At 43.7% G+C, this 18,704-nt stretch overlaps 1 protein-coding gene across 2 annotated transcripts in view; it reads left to right on the top strand.

The window, feature by feature from the left end:
- Positions 1-18,704, top strand: part of Axin1 (axin 1) — a 56,720-nt gene that overhangs the window by 21,560 nt on the left and 16,456 nt on the right. For both annotated transcript variants that reach the window (XM_059270257.1, XM_059270256.1), the window contains exon 3: positions 14,855-14,995. In XM_059270257.1, the coding sequence (XP_059126240.1) occupies positions 14,855-14,995 (141 nt within the window). The remainder of the gene's footprint in view (positions 1-14,854; positions 14,996-18,704) is intronic.

The following is an 18,704-nucleotide window of genomic DNA, read 5'->3' as shown; positions in this document are numbered from 1 at the left end:
GGGCTAGTAGTATGTGTGATATTATTGGATGATTCCTTTGTGTAATTGACAAACATTCTTTGTGGAGCCTAGTTGAGTAGGGTTTAATTGGGTGGTGTGTCTCTCAAGTTTGGTGCATTATGCTTTTATGCTGGAGTTGATCTAAACTAGTAACCCATTCTGTGGCTATGACTTCTTTCCCAGGATGGCTTTTATTTCAGAAAGTCTTGCTATGTAGTCCAGATTAGCCTGGGACTCAAGGTGTGATCCAGGCTGGCCTCAAACTCAACAGAGATCCTCTTGCTTCCACCTCCTGAGTGCTGATGGTATTACAGGTGTCAGCTACCACACTTGGCTTTCTTGTTTTCCTTTAAGGTGCTGGGTGTTGAATCTGGGGCTGTATACAGGATAAGTAGGCACTCTACCTCTGAGCTACATGCCTACCTTACTACCTTACCCTTAGGATGTCTTTGAATGTGTTCTTTGTTGTTAGTGTTCTCTCATAATATTGCAGGCTTTTCCCTCTGAAGCTTCTCTCACTGAAGAAGAAACTTGTCTTTCGGTTATGGGTTGTTTTGATAATTTCTTCTTTCTAATGTCTTTTTTTTAATACTTTTGTTCTTTTCATCGTCATTATTTTTTCAGTTTGGAGAGCCTGTGAATTATCCATCTTAGACCCTATGAAATGATGCCCTCCACCCCCTTTTTTGAGGTAGTGTCTTATTATGTGGCCCTGGCTTGCCTGAAACTCACTGTGTATCCCAGGCTGGCCTTAGCGTTCCAGCAATCGTCCTCTCTCTGCCTCTTGAATACTGGAATTACAAGTGTACACCTTCATATCTGGACTTTAAGACATTTGTTTCAACATGAGAATTCAGAGGAAAAGACATGTGAACTAGTTAGTTAGAGAAGGTCAGGTGTGACCCTCATGAAACATAAAGTTGGTGGTGGAAGGTCATTTGTCATAGAAGTTCATTATGAGGTGCCTGTGAGTGAAAATGGCATCCCTCTCAGGAACACAGTGTTCTGTGTAGTAGGTTTTCCTACATGAGACACGGCTGAGGTCTTGGTTTGTATGTGTGTGCTTCCCATTCTTGTACAACTCAGAGTTTCTTACCTGATCCTTTCGGGGACCTTCGCTCATCATAAGAAAATTGGGCCTGGCCATGGTGTTGCACAGATTTAATCTAGCAGTGGGGAGGCAGAGGCAGCAACTCTCTTACAAGGCTAGCCTGATGTGCATAGCAAGTTCCAGGTCAGTCAAGGCTACGTGAGAACGAAGGAAAGAAAGAAAGAAAATTGGTTTCTTCCCTGCAGTAGACTATTTTCTGGCCACCAGAGGCCAAGGTAAAGAGTACACATGCCCTCAGAAAAGCAGAAACTAGGACAGAGCCCATTGAGTCCATATAGCTCTCCATTTAAAAGTGTCGTTTCTTGGCTGGGTGGTGGTGGTGTACACCTTTAACCCCAGCACTCAGGAGGCAGAGCCAGGTGGATCTCTGTGAGTTCCAGGCCAGCCTAGTCTACAGAGCAAGATCCAGGACAGGCAGGGCTACACAGAGAAACCCTGTCTTGGGGGGGAAAAAAAAAAAAAAGTGTTGTTTCTTTATTGTGTGTGTGTGTGTGTGTGTGTTTATGTATGTATGTATGTATGTATGTATACTGTGTGTGTGCATGCATGATTTGTGTGTATGTTCAGATGTACCTGTGGGATCAGAGGTTGTCAGGTGTCTTCTCTCTCTCCTCTAGATATATTAAAGCTGGTTCTTTCACTCAAACCCAACGGTTGCTGGTTCTGCTAGTGCTTGCTCCATTTCCCAAGCACTAAGATTATGGGGGGACACACCCCTCCGCCTAGCATTTATGTGGCTATTAGGTATGAGGACCAGAGACCCCCTACTTTAATAAGAGCACCACAGACTCAGCAGTGAAAGCAGGCAGTTTTATAACCTTACAAAGTTAGGTGTCAGTGTCAGCTCAGAGTAGAGGGTGAGCTGACTGATTGCAGCGAACATAGGTCCCTTCCTCTTTTTCCTCTGAGTAATCAGCAGAGTACATCTTAATGTCATCTGCCATTTGCCATCTACATTTGTCTGTTTTCAACAGAGGTCATGGATGGATTCATCTCTATGTTTTACATCCTGTTTTTTGTTTGTTTTGGTTTTTCTTTTTTCTTTTTATTTTTCGAGACAGGGTTTCTCTGTGTCATTTTGTTGCCTGTCCTGGATCTCGCTCGGTAGACCAGGCTGGCCTCGAACTCACAGAGATCTACCTGTCTCTGCCTCCCGAGTGCTGGGATTAAAGGCATGCACCACCACCGCCCAGCTTGTTTTGGTTTTTCAAGACAGGGTCTCTCTGTATGTCCATGGCTGTCCTGGAACTCTCTGTAGACCAGGCTGTCCTCGAGATCCATCTGCCTATGCCTCCTGAGTGCTGGGATTAAAGGCATATCTGGCCATCCTGTTTATTTTAAAGCTTATCAGACACATGACTATGTCACATCTATAGACAAACTTAGCTATTAATAGTTTTATACTTTAAATGTCTAGTTTAGGTGAGGGGTAAGCTAAACCAACAGATGGGTAAAAAAGTGTAGCTAAATTAGCAGAAAGGATCTAGTGTTTTTTTTACGAGTATCTGAACCTAAGCTGGCTCAAGATGCTTTTGGGTGTACGTATGTGTACCACACATTTAAAGGAGCCTTAGAGGTCAGAAGAAGGTATTGGATCCCCTGGAACAGGAGTGGTTGTGAGCTGCCGTATGGATGGTGGGAACCAAACTCAGGTTCTCTGTAAGAACAGTGAGCACTTTTAACCCCTGAGCCATCTCTCCAGTCCTGATTTTTTTTTTTAGTTTCTTAGGTGGGGATCTGAACTCAGTTCCTTAAATGCTAAGCACTTTACACTGAGCCGGCTCCATAATGCCTATAAATACATTTTGACCTTGACTAAGTTCATAAGTGCAAAGTGTTTACAGTTTTCATAAGTTCTGTTACACACACACACACACACACACACACAGAGCCTTCCTTAAGGTAAATGTGCTAGATGAAGATACCGCATCTGAGAGTCCTTCATGGCTGTTAATGGTGGATACAGACTTCCCTCTGCATCTTGAAGAAGCATAAGAATGAACACAGGTTGGGTGTGGTAGCACACACCTTTAATCCCAGCACTTAGGAGGCAGAGACAGGTGGATCTCTGAATTCAAAGCCAGCCAGGTCTACTGAATGAGTGAGAACCTGACTTAAAAAAAATAAAACAAGAGGGGCTGGAGAAATGACTCTGGTTAAGAGCACCAGCTGCTCTCCCAGAGGACCTGAGTTCAATTCCCAGTACTCACATGGCATCTCACAACTGTCTATAACTCCAGTTCCAGGGCATCTGACACCCTTACACAGACATACATGCAAGCAAAACATAAAAAGTAAAACAAGGCAGCCAGGCAGTGGTGGTGTACACCTTTAATCGCAGCACCTAGGAGGCAGAGGCAGGTGGATCTATGTGAGTTGGAAGCCAGCCTGGTCTACAGAGCGAGTTCCAGGACAGCCAGGGCTACACAGAGAAACCCTGTCTCAAAAAACAAAACAAAAAATAAATAAATTAATAATAATAATAAACAAAAAAGGGTGGCCACAGCTCCTACATGTACCTTAAAGTTGAAACTATTGCTACTTTACAGTGCTTATTTGACTATCTTGAGTTTGTGAAGAATTGGCATGTCTTTGGAACTGACAGTCCTCTGAAATATCTGCTTATTAGGTCATGGCTAGAGTGAGGGCTGACATTTCCACACAACATTATTTATCACATGACACTTTCCCCCTCTTAAGACAAGGCCTTGCTACCCTCTTGCCTCAGCCTCCTGTGTGCTGAGATTATACATTTACATCAACACTCAGCTATTCCACTTTTTTGAAATCCCACTATTTAAACCTCACTTCATTAGTTAGAGAGTTTCTTTTTCAGATTTGTGTATGCCTATAGAAGAATTCTGAAACCATTTGTATGAGTTCAGGCTTTCAAGTGAGGACCTTGAAGGACTCTGATGGAAGCTGTGCAGTCACTCAGGTGTAAGCAGAAAGGAAAGAGGGCTCTAGTTTTAGGACTTCACAGCTTTTGAGCCCTGACTAGCAAGTCTCATGTGTGGCTGTGCAGAGCTTTCTCATTCAAATTCCTCCTTGCATACTTTTTGCGCTGATGTGTTAAGAGATACATAGAAGACATAGATTTGCTGCAGAAAAGAAAAAACAAAAGTAAACAGAGGTGTCTATCCTTAGCACCTAGAGATAACACTGTATGGCCTAGATTCCTCTAGCTTCTTCTTAGTACATACATAGTCTAGTTTTTAATTCAGCAGTGATTTTAAAATCTGTAGTATCCACTACATATATTTTTATCAGCTTATTTATTTGTGTGTGTGTGTGTGTGTGTGTGTGTGCAAGTACACATGTGTCATGCATTGTCCATATGTGGCATCAGAGAACAACATCAGAGAAAGTCAGTTCTTTCCTGCTGTTGTGTCCAGTGATTGAACAGATTGTGCATCAGGCTTTACCTTCTAAGCTATCTTGTTTGCTCTTTAGCAGTTACTTTAAACATTTGCTGTTTGATTAACACTGGAATGTGTAGAAATTGGGGTGGAGAGGACATGATGTCAGACATGGCTCCCACTTACCCCCTTTCTCTTCCGTAGAGCCATGGTAGAATCACCAGTACTTGGGCCCTGTGGATCTGTTGTTGTTCTGACTTGAGAATCTTTTGCACATTTGTGTTATTTAGCTGTTATCAGTAGCCAACCTCACCCTTTTCTCCTTCCAATTGATGCGTGGGATACTGGGCCAGAGATAGTGTGGTCTACATTGAGATTCTTCTGTATTGCATGCTGAACCCTTCCCCAGGCGTTGTGAGGACTATTCACTAAGATGCTCAGACATCCTACAGAGAAGCTACTATTGTCCCTCCCTTCTTCCTTTCCTTTTTAAATTTCAGATAGGGTCTTTTCATGTAACTGTAGTAGCCTGGAACGCACTACGTAGACCAGGCTGGCATTAGCCCACAGAGATCATCCTGCCTCTGCCTCCCAAGTGCTGGGATTAAAGGCATACACTACGACACTTGTCAAATGACCATTGCCATTTCTGCTAATTTACAATGAGGAAGTGGTGACTTGATGGTAATAGGAAATTTGGCCAGAATTCTTCAAGGTCACTTCTGTTGGGCAAATGTAATCATCTCATCTGCTGCATTTGCAGAGTATGTAGGACATGTACCCTCTTTGTCCCTACTCCTTGATTTCAGCTATCAAGAACATTTGATGTGTTGTGTGCTGTTCAAAGTGGGTGCATCAGCAATCATAAGAATAAACCTAATGCCTGCTAGGGAGTAAATCCACGTGGCCAACTCCTAAGCAGACCAGAAAGGCTTATCCTCATCCACCTGATGATTTATTCTCTCATCTTTTCATGTCTTAGTATCATGTGGGGTTCATAGAGCTTCAGTTAGGTGGTACCCAGCTCAGTCAAGCTGCAAAGTGGGTCCACAGTGAATGGCAGGCTGCTCCAGTTTCTAATGTCACCTGTGCCTGCCTCCAAGGCTTCTAACATCTGACTGATATACTTACTGGTGGAGGGTGCTGGTGACTGTGATCCTCACAGGTGGAGGTAAAGGCCGAATTCCTGATTTTACATGATGGAGATGAGATTGTGACAGCTGCTGGTGGCTGGTGTGTATTGCATTTCACGGGATGTTCTTTTTCCTTTAGGTACAGAGGTGAGGCACTTGTTCTGTAAGTAGCTGTGTTTACACAGTGTGGATATGTCCAAGAAGGTTTGTGGACCAGTGTTTTGCATTTTATACAGATGGTAATTTAGATGAGATGTTCCATCTCACTCTTTTAGTACCGTTTTCACTGGTTCTTCTGTAGTTCTGAAGCCTAGTGTGAAAAGATACAACTCTTGGAAGAGGAGTTATCTTGGGAAACTAGTCTCTTGTCTCCAGAGTGAATGTGGAGTGAAAAATAAATTGGTGGCACTGTCATGGTGATCTAATGAGATGGACACAATCAGGACTCAGACATGTCACTGCCATCCATGAGTGGGTATGCATCCTAACATGATGGATGGCAGTTGTTATCCATGGGTAGACAAGATCAGGATATCAACAGCATACTCTTTTTTTTTTTTTTTTTTGGATTTTTGAGACCAGGTTTCTTTGTATATCCTTTTTGGTTTTCTTGAGACAGGGTTTCTCTGTGTAACCCTGGCTATCCTGGAACTCATTTTTTAGACCAGGCTAGCCTCAGACTCACAGAGATCCTCCTGCCTCTGTCTCCCAAGTGCTGAGAGTAAGGCTTGCACCAACACGCCTGGCAACAGCATGCTCTTGTCTGTGAGTGGATACGCCTTTGAGCATTGGTGGCATGCTATCATTCATGAGTGGATAGTTTGGGACATTAATGATATGCTGTAATGCCATCTGTTCTTGTATGTCAGTTGCCTTCATCTATGTGGGACTCTGGATATAGGACCTAAGACTAAGTGTTATTTCTTTGTAGTGGTGGGGCCACAGCTTATCTGAATCATTGTATGGAGATCAGCAGGGTGGGCTCGTGTCACCCATCTGGGAAAGGACTGAAGCTCTATAAGGTTAATGGTTCTGCACCTGGAAGAAAAGTGCCCATTACTTCTGGATGTGCACCTTATATGTGCTGTTTGCTCTTCTGAGGGCAAGATACAGACTGGTGTTGACAGTAGGAATGCAGCTGAGGGTAGTCTCTTACCAAAGTCAAGTGTAGATCTAGGTTCAGGCAGGAGTTAGTCTGTAAATGAAGTTCAGGGACAGGTCTGGAGACAGTAGCCTGTAGATAGTGGGGCATGGTCAGTCTACTTGCCTGTTCCCTATTTGGCTTCAAGGCTGGCTTCTGCACTATGCCAAGAGATGGTCCTCACCAATGCTGTCTGAGCCCCAGGGATGTCACAAAGAGCCACAATTACTGGAGGAACTCATCCAGTTTGAGTTGAGTCTCTTGAACATAGGTAGCCAAAGACACAGGACTTGGGGGTGGGGGTCCTAAGAGTTAGACAGACCATCTCCTCCCGCCCACAGTCATCTGTTCAACCGAGTATGACCCACCTGGTTTAATACAGATTTGCCACTAGGCACCAGGGTAAGGAGCTGGAACAGTAGGAACAAGCCCTTCTAGAGAATATATTTGCTGGCTCTTGGCCTCTGCCCATTTTGGGCAACAAGTTTAGCCTGGCAGGACCCAACTGAAGCAGAATTCTGGCCAAGGCTGTTGGGAGAGGAGCTCAAGGCCTCTAACTCTTAGGAGTATTCCATCACCTGCCACAACAAATTGAAGCCAGTATAGCCCTATACCTGTGGGTATTAGGTTGCTTCCTCAGGAGATTGGGGCAGAGTCAGGTGATTACTCTCAGCACTGGAGAGAAGAAAGAACAAAAACAAAACAACAAAAACCTGTGCTTCACGCTGGGCCGGGTAATACATACGTCTTAGGAGACTGAGGCAGAAGGATAAATGTGAGTTTGAGGCCAGTTTGGGCTGCATAGTGAAGCCTTGCCTCAGAATCAAAAACAAGGAACTGGAGAGATGGCTCAGCTGTTCAAAAGAGTATTGGCTGCTATTCTAGAGGACCTGGGTTCAATTCTCAGTATCTACATAGCAGCTAGTAACTCCAGTTCTAGGGAATTGACACCTCTTTCTGACTTCTGCAGACACCAGGCATTCATGTGGTGCACAGGCTTGCATGCAGGCAAAACACCCATACACATAAATATAAATAATTAATTAAAATTAAAATCTGTGTGTGTGTGTGTGTGTGTGTGTGTGTGTGTGTGTGTGTGTGTGTGTGTGTATCTTCATATGTCTAAATCCCTGGCACTAAGCCACATCTCAGCCCTGCCTTTTTTGAGATAGGGCCTCCCCCCCCCCCCTTTTTTTTTTTCCCCCGAGACAGGGTTTCTCTGTGTAGATTTTGGAGCCTGTCCTGGTCACTTTGTAGACCAGGCTGGCCTTGAACCACAGAGATTCACCTGCCTCTGCCTCTCGAGTGCTGGGATTAAAGGCGTGCACCACCACTGCCAGGCCATGAGATGGGGCTCTCTTTATAGTCCTGGCTATCCTGGAATTCATTATGTAGACCAGACTGGCCTTGAAGAGACACATCCTCCTGTCTGTGTCTCTTGAATGCTGTGATTAAAGGCATATGCCACCATGCCCAGTTTCATCCTTGACTTTTTATGTATGTGCCGTGGGTGATTAAACTCAAGTCCTCATGCTTGCACAGCAGTCAGTTTATAATTGAGTTCTCTCCCTAGCCCCAAGATAAGTATTTTCATTGACTTGTGTTGGAAAATTTTCTAGGAAGCCTGAAGGGATTTTAGACACCAAGTAGCTTCTAGCTGGGAGGCAAATGAACCAGGGATTGAGATGCCATAGCAATGTCGAATGTGGATTTGGTTCCCAGAACCCATCTCAGGCAGTTCACAACTATTTGTATCTTCAGTTTCAGGAAATACACTACCCTCTTCTGGCCTCTGAAGGCACCAGGCATACACACAATACATATGCATATATGGGTCCACTCCTGGGCGGCTACTGGTGACCAGAGTACCTCTCACAACGATCTGAATGCCAGCTAATATTTGGTGTTTTAGGGGTGGGAAAGAAGCACTGAGTACCCAGGAGACCAGGGTAGTGTGCCAGGGCATGTCGCTGAACCGAAGTGGGCAGAGGCCAAGTGAGTAGAATGCTGTAGCATCACTGTGGCTCAGACTGAAAACATCCAGGAGCTACAGGGGTTGACTTGGTGTGAAGTGTGAGATGTAACTCAAAGTTAACTCTCTGTGTCTCTGCCTGTGTGGGTGCCATAGCATCATTTGTTGAAAAGACGGACTTTTCTCCATCAATTTGTTTTCATACTTTTGTCAGGAATAAGTTGGGCATGTTTGCATGGATCCCATTAGGTTTTTATTTTGAGAACTTTGAAAAGTGCAGAGAGCTGACTATGGTGATACACACCTGCACCCCCCCCCACACACACACATATAGGTGGATTAGAAGTTTAAAGGTCATCCTTGGCTACAAAGCAAATTTGTGGTCAGCCTGGGCTACATAAAATCCTATGTTAAAAAACCCCCAAAACAGCAGGGTAGTGGTGGTGCACGTATTTAATCCCCTTTAATCCTAGCACTCAGGAGGCAGAGGCAGGCAGATCTCTGAATTTGAGGCCAGCCTGGGCTAAAGAGAGTTCCAGGACAATCAGGGCTATGCAGAGAAATCTTGTCTTTAACAAAACAAAACAAACCCAACAAAATAAAAAAATAAATAGGAAGGAAAAAAGCTGTAGAAATTTGAAAGAGGTATTTGAGGAGCCCCATGTGCCTGTGTGTCTTTGTGCAGATTCACAGGTGCATGCGCACACTGTTTTCAGGCATACCCAGTCCTCTTTTTGGTTCCCAGCTGTTCTGGGGATGGTCCTTCCACCTCTCTGTGACATTCTCTCTTACACATCATTGACAGAGCATTCCTTATCACATCAGCCAAATAGTGTGTCTGTTTTCAGTAGAACAGTTAGATGGCTGAGAGATTGACTCCTCAGAGTCCGTGCTGATGTGTAGAAGTTGTAGATGGTGTGGGCAACTGGTAGCTCCCTCCTTTTGTTCTCTCTCATCTAAGTTGTTCTTTCCTTTCTTACTCTTTGGACCTTAGGGATTGTATATATAGTAGACATGTCCTTCATTGAATTGTGTGTAACACAGACTTACCACATATGTAAAATACACACACTGCACTGCGGAAAGGGAAGGGAGGTGGGGAGAACATGCACTAGGCTGTGGAGTGGGATGGGAGGCAGTTGAGTATACTCAAGGAATTCTCCACTCTGCTGGACTGTTGGATGTGGCTATTACTGAACAGGACTGTGTTGACAGTCTGGAGGGCAGAGACCAAATTAGAAAGCGAAAAAGTTTAAAATTTAATCTTTTTTTCTTATACTTTTTTCTTCCCTCTTTTCTTTCTCTCTCTCTCTCTCTCTCTCTCTCTCTCTCTCTCTCTCTCTCTCTCTCTCTCTGTTTGCTTTTAGAGACAGAATTTCTCTGTGTTGCTTTTGAGCCTATCCTGGAACTCATTCTGTAGACCAGACTGGCCTCAAACTCACAGAGATCTGCTTGCCTTTGCCTCCAAGTGCTGGGAGTAAAGGTGTGCGCCACCACTGCATTGCATACTTTTCTTTTTTTAAAGACCAGGGTCTCACTATATAGTTCTGGCTAGCCTGGAACTCTGAATATAGACCATGCAGGTCTCCCTCAGTTTGTAGTAATTCTCCTATATCACCCTTTTCTTGACTTGCTGGCATTACAGTCATGTGCCACCATGTGGCTTAATATTCTTAGTAGTTATAGCCAGATTCAAGAATAATTTAGTATTAAGCAGCATTCTGAGTTCTACTTCTGTGGTTGTGTGGTCGTGACAGTGTTGGTTGACATAACTGTGCTGATTTTAAACTTGGAGGATAATAGTGTTTTGAAAAAAATGTTTCTGCACACTTCAGCAAAGAGCATAAAGTCTTAGACTGACCCACAGTCACACATGGGGGTAAGGGACTGATCCAGATATCATGACAGATACTTGGTGCTGATTCCAAAGAGCTGGTTTCTCAAGCAACTGGCAGCCTCTTGGCAATTAGCATACATCCCAGGTTGAAGTTGCTGGTCTTGCCTTTCCCTGACCAACCATAACCCATTAGTGCCCAGTACAAATAACCTGGGCCTGCAGTGTGTAGTCAGAATGCTCTCTGACCAATGGCTTTATTTTCCCACATTTGTGGTGTCGCCCCCCCCCCCTCGGGCTAGCTGTCAGGCCCAGCTGATAGGGGGAAATAGTTGGGGATTCTGAGATGCCCACCCAGTCACATCTTGTTGAAGGCCCTTGCACAATTGATGGAGTTAGAATTTTCTATAAGTTTCTGTTCACCTGGTACATGGATGTCCAAAAGGAGGCCTTTTCCTTAGAATTGATTTTGGTTTCTCCTCTCCTACACCAAGTGTATGGTACAGAGTGCTTGGCAGTCAAGCAGTCTGCGGCTTACTGCTCAATGGGAAGGGCTCTAACCCTACGATCCAGGGTTCAAACAGCTGAACCTCTCAAATGGCCCCATCCTTGTTATTTCCTAAATTACTGACTTTAGGTGCTGTGAGTAGTGCTACTGGGGACCATCACTGTAAAGCACTGGCTGGCCTGGCACACTCTCAGTGGTTCTCATCTTGTAGGTTGAGACCCATTTGACAAACTTCTATCTCCAAAAATATTTACATTATGATTCATAACAGTAGCAAAATTACAGTTGTGAGTAACAATGAAAGTAATTTTATGGTTAGGGGTTACCACAACATGAGGAACTTTATTAAAGGGTTGCAACATTAGGAAGGTGAGAACCACAGCTCTGTATAGACCTAGAATTCACCTTTGCCTCCCAAGTGCTGAAGTTAAAGGGATTTACCACCAGGCTCAGCTGAGTGCCATCTTTAGAGAATTGGCAGGAGACCCTACAGACCCATGGTTCTCAACCTTCCTAATGCTGCCACCCTTTAATACAGTTCCTCATGTTGTGACCCCTATCCATAAAATTATTTTCATTGCTACTTCATAACTGTAATTTTGCTACTATTAGGAGTTGAGTGTAAATATCTGATACGCAGGATATCTGGTGGGGGACCCCTGTGGAAGGGTCATTTGACCCCCAAAGGGATTACCACCCACAGGTGGAGAAGAATCACTGCTACAGATGTACAACTGCTACAGGGTTGTCCCTCAGCACAGCAGTGTAGAATCCAGATTCCCTGTGTTCAAAGTGAGGTTAGGATGTGGCCAAGAGTAGCATTTAAACCACTGATTATGTAGTGTTTAGTGCTAACAACTGGCTGTCCATTGTGGGGTCGGGGATCAGCTAGATTTTATGTGTGTATATATTTCCAATTCAGATAAAGATCAAAAAATTAAAACAACTATTAGAAGCCAGGGAGCTTGTCATGAAAGTTTGAGGACCTGAGTTTGATTCCCAGCACCCATATAAAAAGCCAGATGTAATAATCAACACTGGGGAGTTGGAGACAGGATCCTTGGAACTGGCTGACTAGCTAGCCTAGCCTTATCATCAAGCCTCAGGTCCCAGTGAGAGACCCTGTCTCAAAAATAAGATGGATAGCCTCCTGAAGAACACCCTCAAGGTTGATCTCTGGCTTCCACTTGCACCTACATAAATGTGTAAACACAGATACACACACACACACACACACACACACACACACACACACACACACACACGATACACACATAACTGAAGCCATGTAATCCCAGCATTTGAGGCGCTAAGGCAGTAGGAATGTGAATTTGAGGCCAACCTGAACTACATAGTGAGACTCTTCTTAAAACACAGGCAGAGCCGGACGGTGGTGGCACACTCCTTTAATCCCAGCACTCGTGAGGCAGAGGCAGGTGGATCTCTGTGAGTTCAAGGCCAGCTTGGTCTACAAAGTGAGTTCCAGGAAAGGCGCAAAGCTACACAGAGAACCCCTGTCTCGAAAAACCAAAAAAAAAAAAACAAAAACAAAAACACAAGCAGAAAATTATGGAAGCTGGGTATGATAAATCCTGTACTTGGGAAAGCAGAGGGGAGATCACTGCAAGTTCAAGACTAGCCAGAGCTAAATCTCTGCCTCAAAAAAATTTTTTAATGGAACAAAATGTTTATAACCTAAAATGAAAAGGTCTGTCTGTGCACAATACAAAAAGTTATAAGGGACCAGGTATGGTGATACAGTCCTATTATCCCAACTACTCAGGAAGACTGAGGCAGGATCATGCATTCAAGGGATCAGAATAAAAAAGGTCTTGAATGTAAGAAAAGGTATATTGGTATAGAAGTAACCGTCTTATTAAATAAGAAACACAGAGCCAATGTAAAGATAAAAGCCCAAGAGGTCAGAGCTAAGAGCCTTACCCTTCCTGCTTCAGCGATCCTCTTCAGCCAAGAGAGACCTACTTCCTGTGTGTTTGTCTTTATGTAGACTTTCTGTTCTGCCTTCTCATTGGTTGTAAACCCAACCACATGACGGCCTTGTCACTGCCAGTCTGTACAGACCTCCAGGTCTTCTATGGTTGGTATTGAGATTAAATTAGGCGTGTGTCTCCAATGCTGGCTGTATCCTTGACCACACAGAGATCTACCTAGCTCTGCCTACCAAGTGCTGGGATTAAAGGCGTGTACCATGAACGCCCAGCTCTGCTATGGCTTGCTATTAGCTCTGACCCCCAGGCAACTTTATTTATTAACATACAAATAAAATCACATTTCAGTACAAATAAAATATCACCATATATTGGAGCTGGAGAAATGTCTCAACAGTTAAGAACACTGGCTCTTCTTCAGAGGGCCTGGGTTCAATTCCCAGCACCCACATGGCAGCTCACAATTGTCTGTAACTCCAGTTCCAGGGAATCCTACATCCTCACACAGATACACATGCAGACAAAACATCAGTGCACATAAAATAAATTATTTTTTGAAAAAAGAAAAAGTATGTTTAAGAAGAAAATATTTTGCATAAATATATATTATATAGATAAATACTAATATATATGTATATTAATAGTAAAATATTTGGAGGACTAGAGAGATGGTTCAGTGGTTAAGAGCACTAGCTGCCATTGCAGAGGACCCTGGTTCCATTCCTAGCACCTAAACATCAACTCACAACTGTCTATAACTCCAGCTCCAGGAGATCCAATGTCCTCCTCTGGCTTCCATGGGCACCAGGCATACATATAGTACACTTACATGCACATAGGCCAAACACTCATACACATAAATATTTTTTGTTTGTTTCTGTTTTTTGAAACAGGGTTTCTCTGTGTAGCCCTGGCTATTCTGGAACTAGATCTGTAGACCAGACTGGCCTCAAACTCATAGACGTCTACCGGTCTCTGCCTCCCAAGTACTAGGATAAAAGAGGTGTGCAACCATCACTCAGCAATCTTTTGTTTTTGAAACAGTCTTTCTTTGTAGCCCTGGCTGGCAAGAAGCTCACTGTGTAGACCAGGCTGGCTCCAAAGAAGTCCACCTCTGCCTCCCGAGTTCTGGGCTTAAAGGCACATGCCACTCTGCCCAGCTAAAATACTTTTTTTTTTTAATTTGAAAACTTGTGTAAATTTATAATCACCTAGTAGACAAGGACCAAATGCTATAAAGAGATAAAGGGAAACCCCGAAAGTGCCCTTAGAAAAAATACAGATTAAGGATCTTGGTTTTTGGCCAATTGTATAACAACTGGACTCTGTTACTCCTAATAGTGGGGCTTTAACCTACCTCTCCATACCTACCCAGCAGCAGATTTCATCTGTGTGTTCTGTCCATGGGGTATCATGATGCCTGGAGCCCAGGGACCTGAGTTAGAGTCCTGGTGGCTCTGGCTGGCTGCTCCAGAAATACCTATTGGGTTGGGCCAGAAGTGGGTTACTTTGTAGCTGTAACAAGGATCATGAATCCTTTCTGTTGGTACTCTTCGGGAGAAAGATGGAGCATTGTCTGCTTCCCAAATGATACTCTATGTATGTATGCTTAAATGCCTTTCAAAAAAGTAGGAAACATCTGGAAAGATGCTCAGAGGTTAGACCCTCTTTAATCCTTTCCCTTCAAACTGGGAAGAATAGAATAAGGAGAGGAGCAAGGAGATGGAGACACATGACTTTTCTGCTCTGTTTTTCTCTGAATTTCTCATGCGATTATCCAGATAACTAACAGTTTATATTAAAATAGGAGAATATTGCTGCCACTCATGAGCTTTTCTTATTCACAGGTATGGATCTTGGAGGGAGCCCGTCAACCCTTACTATGTCAACTCTGGCTATGCCCTGGCCCCAGCCACCAGCGCCAATGACAGTGAACAGCAGAGCCTGTCCAGTGATGCTGACACCCTATCCCTTACGGACAGTAGTGTGTAAGTCCCATGCTTGCTGTCTGTATGCTTCAGTGCTTTTTGCTGGTCCTTACTGGCTGATTCTCTTAACGCTTGACCTGAGTGTCCTAAGGAACAAACACAAAGCTGGCCATGGTAGCATGCATATATTTGTAAGCCCAGCACCTGCGAAGCTGAAGCAGATGAATTGCTGTGAGTACCACACCAACCTGGTCTATAGAATGAGACTGTCAAAACAAAAACCCTAAAGAAAGAGGACTGACTGCCCTTGAGTTACGATATCCTTCAAAACCCAAGGGCCAAGGTGTAACTGAATGAAGGCCCTGGGTTTAGTCCCTAGCACAATAGCAAAATTTTTTAAAAATCCTGGAACAGAATCTAAGCTAGAGTTGAAGTTTGCGTTAGCTTCTGCAGCTTTTGAGAGAAGAGGACTCAAGAGTTAGAGCTGCCAGCCAGAAACTGGAGGTTCATTTTCTCCTAGCCACAGAGAATGGGTTTCACTGGGAAGACAGGCCCAAGGAACAGTCAGACAGGGGTCTTCTCTCCAGGGCAGGTCAGGAGACAGTCCATCAGGCTGCATAAATGTGTTTCTTGCCCATGTTGTTCTGCCCTGAACCTTTTTATAATACAGAATCTTGATATATCATGAGTATCCCTGGGGAGCCGGGGAGCCTGGGTTCTGTGTTAAGACCAGTTAGTTCCCTGAGTTCCTAAATTCCAAGCCATGGAGGCAGATATGAGCCTCCACTTCCCTGATACTGTGATCTCAATTAGGAGCTTGTTTTGTTTGATGTAATCACATTCCTAGAAGTTCTTGTGGGAGTCGATCTGTCCCATGAACCACCTCCTGCCAGTGACTTTTTGGAACTCAGGTGTATATTAAATAATTGTAATTGAATGGCATAAAACATTTTGTTGAATTGACCAGCTTGGAGTTTTTTTTTGGTTCTGACTCAGTCATGCTTAGTCTGAGTTTACCCCCATGCCTGGGGCTTCCTTTAAAAGCAGCCTAGTGTTAGAGTAAGTCTTTGCTCATTACCAGTGACCAGGACAAGTCTTCTAATTGCCCCTATAAGTCTCCTATTTCATGATTGCACAGGGTCCCCAGCAGGGTTCTCGGTCCAGCTCACCAGTTCTGCCCTGCCTGTGTGTCTCTTTGAAAAGTTGAAAAGTGAAAAGCTGGGAAATTGGTGGGTGTAAATAAGAAGGAGGGAAGCCGGGCGGTGGTGGCACACGCCTTTAATCCCAGCACTCGGGAGGCAGAGGCAGGTGGATCTCTGTGAGTTCGAGGCCAGCCTGGTCTCCAAAGTGAGTTCCAGGAGAGGCGCAAAGCTACACAGAAAAACCCTGTCTCGAAAAAAACCAAATAAATAAATAAATAAATAAATAAATAAATAAATAAGAAGGAAGGAGAGAGTGCTCCCCACTGGTGGATCTGGGGCGTGTGTGTGTGTGTGTGTGTGTGTGTGTGTGTGTGTGTGTGTGTAAGCCAGAGGTCGATAGGTCAATACTGGGTGTTTTCTATTGTTGCTCTCCTTACTTAAATTTAAAAAAAAATTATTTATTTCATCCAGGTGTAGTGTCACACTCCTTTAATCCTAGCCCCTGGGAGGCAGAAGCAGGTGGATCTCTGTGAGTTTGAGGCCAGCCTGATCTACAGAGTGAGTTCTAGGACAGCCAGAGCTAACATAGAGAAACCCTGTCTCGGGGGAAAAAAATGGCTCCTGTTGGTATCAGTATTACTCAATATATGTGAACTGTCTAAAATATTTAGGGACTATTCTCCTCTTTTATAATTAAGCCATTCCATTTGGTAAACTGCTAACAGTTGTGTCGTCAAGATAGTGCTGCATTTGTTTAAACAGATTTTTTTTTTTTTTTAGTAAAAAGTGATTGAAGCATCTAGATTAGAACACAGGAATGAGATGACACTGTAACCAGATTATGTGATGTGGTGCTTACTAAGTTTCTCTAAAAATGCTAACTTATATCAATGAAAATAAAAAGCAAAACTACACAACTACACAAAAAACAGTGGTTTAGATCTATCAGGGGAAAGTAGAGAGCTTGGGAGCTGCTCAGTTGTAAAGTGTTTGCTACAACAACATGATTCCCCAGCATCTACTTACAAGACAAAACACAACTGGGCTTGGTAGTGTATACCTATAATCTTGCATTGAAAAGTCCCTGGTGCTCAGTGGTCAGTGACCTCCAGGTTCAGTGTCAGTAAGATTGTTCAGTGGTTAGAGGCCCTTTGGAGTACAACAGGTGTGCAGGCTGTGTGTGTAACAGAACTTGTGAAAACTGTAAACACTTCACACTTACGAACTTAGTCAAGGTCAAAATGTATTTATAGGCATTATGGAGCCGGCTCAGTGTAAAGTGCTTAGCATTTAAGGAACTGAGTTCAGATCCCCACCTAAGAACCTCACTCTGTAGACCAGTCTGGCCTCTCAGAGATCTGCCTGCCTCTCCCTCCTGAGTGCTAGGATTAAAGGCGTGCACTCACCCACTGGAGCCAGTTTCTAATTACTGATTATATAAAAGTCTTAAGGCTACAAGAAATAGCTTTCAACGTACTTATTATAGCTGCTTTGGGACTGTGGACTTTCTAATTGCATGCTAGCTGACCAACCCTAGAATGTAAATTCTTTTTAAGTAACATATTTTTAAAGCAACCATGTATTTTTAAAAGTAAGCTTATTTATTTTTTAAAAAATAAGCGTGTTAAAGAATGATTTTTGCTATTATTGTTCACTGCTGTGTCCAAAACCATGCCTGTTAGTGAGGGGCTTAATACCTGTTAAATGAGTAAATTCCACACTGACTTTGCTAAAGTATTTGTTACAGGCATTATTTAAAAAATATGGTTTAGCTACAGTCATATTAATTGATAATTAACTCAGCAATTAAAAACAAGTTTGAGCTGGGACTGTGGTAGTACATGCCTTTAATCCCAGCACTAGGGAGGCAGAGGCAGGGCTACACAGAGAAACCCTGTGTTGGGAAAAAGAAAGTTTGAAGTACATGATACTATTTTAGGATGGTAGAGCATTTACAAGAAAATAAAGCTAGGGGCTGGAGAGATGGCTGAGTGGTTAAGAGCATTAGCTCCTCTTCCAGTGATCCCAGGTTCAATTCCCAGCACCCACATGACAGCTCACAACTGTCTGTAACTCCAGTTCCAGGGGATCCTGCATCCTCACACAGATATACATGCAGGCAAAACACCAGTGCATGTAAAATAACAATAAATAAATTGGAAAGGCTAGAGGTTTGAAATTTTGCTGCTGGAAATTCTGTCTTTATTCAAGAAGTCTGTAGTAATTTTTAGGACTCACTCTAGAAGCCGAATTAACATCTCAGTTAACCAGTCAGGCTGAGACTCCAGGTCAGAAGGACAGAGCCAGAGATTCCGCCAGCAGGAGCAGTATTTTGGAAGCCCGTTTGTCCAGGACTGAGGTGTTTCATCCTGATTCTGTCCCCTCCTTCCATATCCACACCAGCTTCTCTGTCAGCACAGCTGAACCACTTGCCAAGCGCTCTCCTCCATCTCCCTCTCACCACACTTCATTGAATGTAGTTTTAGAGGATGGTTCCTCTTTATGTTCCTGGTGGTTGTTGTTGTTGTTGTTGTTGTTTGTTTTGTTTTTTGGAGACAAAGTCTTTCTATATGGCCCTAGCTGTCCTGGAACTCACTATGTAGACCAGGCTGGCCTCAACTCACCAA

Source organism: Peromyscus eremicus, chromosome 8a, assembly GCF_949786415.1.
Source record: "Peromyscus eremicus chromosome 8a, PerEre_H2_v1, whole genome shotgun sequence".
Lineage (NCBI taxonomy): Eukaryota > Metazoa > Chordata > Mammalia > Rodentia > Cricetidae > Peromyscus > Peromyscus eremicus.
The sequence above is the reverse complement of the archived record's forward strand: the minus strand, read 5'-3'. Positions and strand labels throughout refer to the sequence as shown.